The sequence below is a fragment of the Ostrea edulis genome, chromosome 6 (genome assembly GCF_947568905.1).
Source record: "Ostrea edulis chromosome 6, xbOstEdul1.1, whole genome shotgun sequence".
NCBI lineage: Eukaryota > Metazoa > Mollusca > Bivalvia > Ostreida > Ostreidae > Ostrea > Ostrea edulis.
In genome coordinates this window covers 80,877,672-80,886,778 of record NC_079169.1, presented here as the reverse complement: position 1 = coordinate 80,886,778, position 9,107 = coordinate 80,877,672, and the positions used below count along the sequence as shown (strand labels likewise).

Genomic DNA, 9,107 nt, shown 5'->3' with positions numbered 1-9,107 from the left:
TAAGGAGGAGGGGGGGGGGGGGGGGTAATCAGACTAACTTAAAGGCTTTTCTATTCAGAATGTGTGTTGTATCAATTCTGAGTGCACAATATGCTTCCAGGTTGAGTTTCACTGTCCGACGGGCGTATATTGTACCGTTTGCGGTGCTCTTGTTAACCAATACATACAAAGTTATAGCACCCTGTGCTGTTGTGCTCAAAAGCTGAAGTCAGGGGAGCTAACTTCCTACTGCGGATTAGGGTTTCTCTTTAACTGACTTCAATGTTATGTATCCGGATTTTCACAAACAATACGAAGACGAAAATGATTTCTGCCTCTGTTTTTGACAACTTACGGCATTAGTTAGTCCATCCACAGTGTATGGTATCTGCTTTTCGTACATTTGAGTACAGTCAACTATTTAAAGAAACGACTATTAAACATGTTAAACAGACTCTGGATCTCCAACATTGCACTAGTTTGAGAATTTGTGATTGAAATTTCCAAAACTTCGAAAAATTATTGAATAACCTGTTATAATATGAAAATGGTTTTTAAAAACACCTGAACATTTTTGAGAAATTGTTTGAAATTTTTTAGGTTGCATGACTTTAAAATATGAATAACAAATGTCTGGATATCTTGAACATTCCATTACATTGTACCTTTAAGATTATTGACCTTTTTAGCAGTTTGATTCAAACTTTAGCAATGAGAATAGATATGAATTATTGAACAGATATGAAAACAATTTGAGAATTATTTGAACATATGAGAAGTATTTCAAAGATTATATGGTAGATTGGAATTATTTGAACATATGTGAAGTATTTCAAAAATTCTATGATAGATTGGAATTATTTGAACATATGAGAAGTATTTCAAAAATTCTATGATAGATTGGAATTATTTGAACATATGAGAACTTTTAAGAGTTTGATCAATCTTTATTGAGATTACATGACTGAAATGCAATATGATTAAGAAATTGACATTACATGTATATTTGAAATAATTTGAAGAATTTGAAACAAACACGACTAACGAACTCTAGCTGAGTCAAGATATCTTCTGGTAATTGAGCATTCCATTAATGATTTTTCAATTTTTGAGATTCTATGATTGGGAACTTTAAAGGGACTGGTTCACGGTAAACCAAGACTCGAATGTTTTATGTTTACAAAAAACCATGTTAAGCATTTTAATTTGGCACAATCAAAAATTTAACTTTCAGATAACACATTTTACCCAAAGAATACTTGAAATGTGATAGATATATAATAATTAATCTTAGATAGATATCCATTTCTTTTGAAAACTTCGAGCCTAGTCTCGCTTTCCCCAGACTCTCGCTCTCGAGATTTTGTACGAGCGAGAGTCAGATACGATACCTATTTCAATTTTGCGATTTCAAATCGAGGCTTACCGAGAATCTGTATTGTTTCTGATTGACTAATAGAGAAACGTGAAGGAACTGAAGTTAGAAGCAACTGTCAAAGTTTGTTTTCAAAGGCGAAATTTAAATCAATACTAAAAGGCATTTTGGTTCAATTTACAATCAAATATCTTTGTTCGCTTTATAACGAATAAAAAACGCAAATATCCTTATCAGGAGTAGCCATAATTGTTATTTCTTTGATTTAACGCCCTCTACTGGTCACAAAATTGTCAAGAATGTCTGCTCTGACGGAATTTCAGGTCATCTTGCATGAAAAGATTGATCTTATACTAATCTTAACATTTTTGTATGTCAAAATAATTCATATCTGAAACACTCAACGCGTCCAAAATGTATACATGGAATAATATAAACCTTCATTAGCACGAGTGTGGGATTGGGAAATTCCACCGAGGGGACACGATTCGCAGTCTAGGACGAGTCTTTGCCGAGTCCTAGACAGCGAATCTTGTTCCAGGTGGAATTTCCCTATCCCACAGAAGTAAATAATGAAGGATTATTTTCCCCCTCGCATTTTACCCACAGTTTAGTGCATAAATTCAGGAGCTATGAGAAAATCCAAAATCATCAACTTTCTCATTTGAATTTTCATGCCAAAAAAAAAAAAAAAAAAAAAAAATTAAAAAGATAGACAGACAGAAAGAGCATACCCAAAAATTCCTCCAAGGGGACGCGATTCGCAGTCTAGGACGAGGCTCTCGCGTCTCGTGTGATCTAATGATCCGCGCCTGTCGACTCGACATGATCCGACTCTTCGGATCAAGTTACTGTAGTAATAATATTAATATAATATCCATGCTTAAAATCATACACATGCGGAAACAAATCTGACCTGAACAGGGCCATTTATGCATACATTGAACCCAGTTCTTTCATATACTTTCTCCCATGACCTTGTACAAATGACCAGTTGTTAACATCATATTTAAAGGTTATGACAGGGTGATGTCCATATACATGTACCACTCGAAATTTCATTTCCAAAGATAAAACGAAAGATACACGAGCAAAGACTTCAAGCATAATATAAAATGTGATTGATTCTTATACTCCTTTACATGTATTAGAATTTAAAAGTATATTGAGATTTTGTTTTACAATTACTTCTTGAGAGATGATAAATGTCGCCAGTATTTATCGATATACATGTACATTTTGTATGAGAATCGGTATCAATATACTGCAAAACAAAGCAATCCTTTTATTTTAGGAAAATAAAGTGGACAAAACGCTACAAGTTCAGAGACAACGCAGAGATTCGGACGATGATTTTGAGGATGATGACGAAGACTTGGAAAAGCGTAGTTTTGATGACGAAGATATTAATGAGAATTCAAATGTAGATGTGGAAAAAGAGACTGAAAAAAGAGAAGACGACTATGAAGATATCTACAAAAGAGAGGACGACGACGATGATGATGATGGTCGTGATGATGATGAGGAGGAGGAGGATGATAGCACCGATGGTTTAGAAAAAAGAGATGATGAGGATGAGGATGATGACGAGGAAGATGGTGATGAGGGTGATGATGATGATGAGGATGATGATGATGATGAAGAAGAAGAAGAAGAGGATGATGATGATGATGACGAGGATGATGATGATGATCAGGAGGAGGATGATGATGATGGAAAGGATGAGAAAAGAGATTACGAAGAGGACGATTTAGAAAAGAGAGATGACAGTGATGATGGGGATGATGATGATGATTTACAAAAGAGAGACGATGATGATGAAAACGGGGATGATTTAGAAATGCAGGATGATGGCGATGGTGAAAATGACGACGATGAGAGTTGGAATGACAGCAACGAAGATAAGAGAGAAACAGCCGGCGTAGATATTGATGACGACGACGATGATGATGTAGATGTTAATGTTCAGTCAAAAAGGAGTGATATAGAGAGCTACTCAGATAATGACATCGAGCAACATGATATTCAAAAACGAAATATAGCTGTCATTAATGACTGGGTGTCAACGAAAAACAGAAAACGCCGTCAAGTGGAAGATGAAATAACAGATGAAGACATAGATGACGAAGATCTGGGGGATGATTTAAATCAGGATACAATTGAAGACGATCCCAATGATATAGATTTTGCAAGTGATGACACTAGCGGCATTGAAATAAGAAACGCAGATGAGGATGTAGATGACGCAAAAGACGAAGTCAAAAGGGGATCGGAAAACTTGGAAACATCAGAAGCAACAGAATCTACCGAAGATAAAGCGACGAGGGAGGTGGCAGGTAAACAGACGGAGAAATCCGGTGACTTTGACAAATTAATGGATGAATTACAAGAATTATCTCTAAAAACAAATAGTGAGGGCAAACGGGAAGATTCAGATAAACCCGCAGAAAAGAGAGACGCTACGGAACCGAAGGATCCCAACAGCACGTTATCGGCGGAGCAAATCCAACAGGAAATAGACAGACTGTTGAAACAGACAAGATGAATAACACAAGTTTATCTTAGATACTAAATGCGTCAAAATAATCGTGATTTTACTGATAAATTCTTTTACATCGTGGTATGAGAATTCTATAGGATTGGGTTGATTTCAGTGAGAGAAGTTGCTTTCAATACTGATCAAGATACAATGGTAACTGGTCAGCAACTTCAGGGAAAGAAAATATTTGGCGATATTCTGCACATGTCTGCTTATAGCAACATTACTATTTGTGCATATCGAACAGATCGGAGAAACAAAATTACCATTACGGAATCAAAAACAACATACAAGCAATGTCATGTATATTGTTTCATTAATATCTGATGAAATTGTATGTCCAAGGTGATGGTATGGAGAAACACTATAATCGCCTTTGTATCCACTGTCAATGGAAAATCTCATTCGGCTGAATGCGCCTGTAAACAAACTTATTGTGTAAATCTTGTCCCCTCGGTGGAATTTTACTATCCCACTCTTGTTATTATGAATGGTTCTTGAAGGTCGACACAATTCTCTGACAAGTGGATGACCATAACATGTCAGCATAATTTTTTATTAAGTTGGTATAACCTTATTTGAAACAAATGAACTTTCGAGAGAGGCGCTTTATTTTTCCTCAGATACAAAATTCCTGAAAAACAAAAATTGAGTTCTATTACTACTAAAATTGGTCCTAATCAGATTTCACAAATGAGTAGACTTAGAAAATTCAAGTATCTTCACATTGTGACTCCAGCCTGTTTGCGATTTTTCTAACTCAACAGTGGGTAATTGACACTGCATTTTCATCGAAGTATCAATTTGATACCGTATGATGAATGTTTACCTATGTATCTAACTATCTACTGTATGTAACGATATTCAGTACACTGCAAAATCTGTACCAGGTATTTCATATGTACCTTGAACAAGGGTTATACATGTATATAGACTTTTTCAGATGGGAACTATTGCATGACATTGCGATAATTTTAGTACTCTATTCACATACACGCCGATTCCAAAGTGAAATGCACCAGTTTGGAATTCAAGTCGCGATGCGTTTACATGGGCGTGGACCTTATACATATATATCAGGAAGTGCACTTTGCTTAAAGAAATTGAAAATCATTTTATAGGTGTACCCTAAAGTAACTTCAAATCTTATAAAACAAAGTTTACTTTGATGGATGAAGACTGCATGTACAGTTTGCTGATGTTGTTGGTTAATCATTGATTGTTTTACCGTTTTGTTTTTTAACATTCATAGTGCAAATAATAATAACACGAAATGTTGAACTGACAAACTGAATAGCCAAAGTTTGCACAATAAATGTATGAAAAGAAAGAAAGAAAAGAAGAATGATAAAAATAGAATAAATTGTTGAATGCTTGCTTGTACTTACGTTTTCTCAATAAAATGTTTTTGTACTTTCAATTTTACCGCTTACTCTATACACGTACTAATGTACATGTATGGGATCAGTCTACTTGTGATCGAGTTCTTTATAACACGCTATTTCTGTGCAGACTTCCTGTCTATATGTACAAGTCCATAGTTTCTCTGGCGGGCGGCAGGGACAAGAAAGTTTTATTGTATAATATTTACATCTACATTCACTGAATCTTTTTCTCTTATATTTCCTTTCAAATTGGCATTGCTTTCATCATACAATGAATACATGTTTGTTGCAAACTAGTTCGATCCGGTTTTCTAGTACCACATTACCAAATATGGAGCGTCACCAAGGTCAAAGGGTACATTGGCTGTTCCGTTTAATGTAACAAATGGGTCAACCATATGATATTTTAGAGATTCATTCTAGTTTATATCTTTAAATAATACATAAGAATGTAAATATAAACAATAAAATGTCTTTCTCTGTAGTTTCATCGGGTGATGAAGGTAGCGATCATTGCACGGGCACTGGAAGTTAATGTAAATATATAGTATGTGCATGTATAAAAAAGGAAGGGTAGGACACTCTTTTTGAGGCAAATTCGGGTTTGGGTTATTGTGGACATTTCTCAAACGGCCTGATGCGATGAATCGTTCACATATGCCTTACTTTCAATATCTGTAGGGTTTCGTTTCGTTCCAATGCCGTTCATTCGAAGAAAAAGATGTTTTTACACCTCCAAGTGTCTAAGAATTTCGCTGGACTGTCTTACTTCCGGTTTAATCGCACCGAATCGAAATGCAAGTTCTGATTGGTCAATGTAATAAACATTTATAAGTTTATAATGCCATTCTTATTGGTTCTGAAATAATGATAAGAATATTTGAAGTATAAAAACAAACATGGCTCATGTACTTAACCACTAGTCTCTAATACCATCATGAAGTAATAATCCTGAGAATTATTTTCTCTACATATGTATTTATGGATTAGATAACATGTGTCAATTCAGACTTTAATTTTATTATTGACCAATCAGAACTTACCTATCAATTCAGTGCGATTAAACCGGAAGTAAGACAGTCTAGCGAAATTCTTAGACACTTGGAGGTGTAAAAACATCTTTTTCTTCGAATGAACGGCATTGGAACGAAACGAAACCCTACATATATTGAAAGTAAGGAATATGTGAACGATTCATCGCGTCAAGCCGTTTGAGAAACGTCCACAATAACCCAAACCCGAATTTGCCTCAAAAAGAGTGGCCTACCCTTCCTTTTTTATACATGCACATACTATATATTTACATTAACTTCCAGTGCCCATGGATCATTGCAGAAAAAAAAATTGCAGAAATTTTTTTGCATGCACTTGTACTGCAATGCTTGCTACCGTCATCACCCAATGAAACAACAAAGATAGCATTTCATTGTTTAGATATTTCTCGTAGGATTTTTTTTTCAGAGGTGACTCTCACCTGTCAGATTAGCAGAGAGAAATGTACATGTACATCCATTAAAATACTACATACGTTGGTATATTTCATAGCACCTGTGGTTTTCTTGAGAATTGCAACTTTGGTATCTAAAAATGTGTTGACTGCAATTTACATGTATACTCGGTCCACAGATTTATACATGTATGTGTCTATCTCCATGGCCTATAGAATTATTGCACTTTTTGATGTCATACATGGAGCTTTCATATTCACTGTTACTCGGTAAAACTCGCTATGATCCGTGACAAGTCTGTTCATCCGAAACCCAGCTCGTTAATTTCCGTCTCGGCCAAAACCAACCCTCGACAAAAATGATAACTAATACAAGTAGCTTCGCGGATTAATCAAATTGCTTAACAAAAAATAACGCAAATTTTGAAGTAAATACGTCAGAGATAAATATGGATCTACCATTGAGATGTTATTCGACGAAAAATCAAATTCTTGGATTGTAAAACAAGGGCACAAAAAATATCGACTTGGTCTCGGACAACATATGATTTTTGGATAATCGGACCTAACTGTTGCTTACAGCATCAGGCAACAATTTGGTTTTTAGGTCCAACAAAACACATGATGCCCTTCAATCGATATATCATGTATATTGTTGTATTTAATATCATTACATTTCACATTATGTAAAAACAACAAACAATTATCATTAACTATTATTGTTTTTGAATTGATGAAAATATAGAATAAAATGTCATTTATACACGAAAAATATTTCGTTCACGGTCAACGTTGCTCGATATGATTCAGTGTTGGTAATGATATACGCCTTCAAGTGACAGTTTTACTACAGACATAACTAAACTTTTTCTTTTTCCCTGGGACAAATTTAGTTTACTATGAGAAACATTTCTAAACGCATTAGCAGCCAATAACAATTTGAAAAATTCATCTTCAGTCGTGGTCAAATATTTGTCAAGACTTCTAAATCGGTCCTGAAGCCTTTTAAAATTGTGACAAGTCTCTTCATACGTAAAGCGATAACTGGTTTTCGTTGTAGAAAATTGCGTAAACTTATCACAACATTACCTTTAATCAAACAAATATGTGTACTTAAGCGCTTAATCTCATGCCTTTGTTCCTTTAGGTCGTTAAGACCGGCTGACCTTAACCATTAACCCCGTCCCCGTGGATCATGTTCTATTGCCACCAAACCAAACAAGTATTGCAGTTTGACGTTGTTGGAGCTAATTCTTACCCTGGGTTCTTGAAGAAACAAATAGTTCGTCATTGTTTGCCTATAGGCAGGGCACAATTGCCTACTAGAGTATGGTTTCATCAGTTTGGCAATCGTCACGATGCAGTCATTGCATCCCTAAACCACCTCCCATCACGAATCATCCAATCTATACATACCAATGCTACATTATGTACGTATGGATAGAAGTCGTCCGTTTTGGACACTAAGAGTGTATAGTTTTTGTAATTCCTATTGTGGATCTGCTCTGACTCCGGAATCAAGGAATGAAGAAAATTGAACATACTCAACAGGGGAAATACCCACATTTTGAATAAAATAAACTATATCCGTGTAGTTCTTGAAAACAAAGTTTGATTTATTATCACTTGGCCAACCTTTTGAAATGCTTAATTCCCACTCGGCCACCATTTTGTATATTCCATATATTACTAAGAGTAAGACTAACTTTTTACCTTTATTCAAAATGCATAAATAACAAAAAATACAAATGGATAGAGATCAGCAAATGAAGAACACATAAGTATACATTAAGTATCTTTAAAAACGAATAATTATATATATATATATATATATATATATATATTTAATTTAACAAAACAACAATTTAAGCATGATTGATAACGCCATGTGGCCGAAATATTTTTCTTATCTATTATTGCGTTTGAATGTTAGTGTGTTTCACGAAATTAGACATGTGCGATTGGAAAATTTTATGATATGAAAATTAATTCAAATGTGTCCCAACAAGACTGAGATAAACTTCTGTTGAAGAATGCGATCCACGAGAGACATTCTGTGCTATTACCAGAAATGTACATTATAGAATTTGAAATTGCAGTGAAGGAAAACTTGCCATACACAATCATTCGATGACGTGTTTTCCATTACACTCAGTGTTTCTGGAGAAAAGTTCACATCTGTGGTCTGGTTGCAGTACAATCATAGAGAATGAGGACTTCAACCGACTTGTTAGTAGAGCTACCGTCCTTCCTCGATCTTGTTCCAAGTCACAGGGTTGAAGAGGTTGAGTTCCAAGCTCTAGAGGACTACGATAGCTACAAAGATGCAGCTGTTCTTCGCTTTAATCAAGAATTATGTCACAGATCTGGAGAGCATTTGTG

The 9,107-nt window shown here is 35.1% G+C and overlaps 1 protein-coding gene across 1 annotated transcript in view; it reads left to right on the top strand.

Annotated features, from left to right (window-relative positions):
• The window catches only part of LOC125648304 (germ cell nuclear acidic protein-like), a 10,315-nt gene extending 6,338 nt beyond the window's left edge, over positions 1-3,977 (top strand). The window contains exon 3 of the mRNA XM_048875284.2: positions 2,649-3,977. Coding sequence (XP_048731241.2) covers positions 2,649-3,899 — 1,251 coding nt within the window. The 3' untranslated portion in view covers positions 3,900-3,977. The remainder of the gene's footprint in view (positions 1-2,648) is intronic.
• Positions 3,978-9,107: the final 5,130 nt, after the last annotated feature.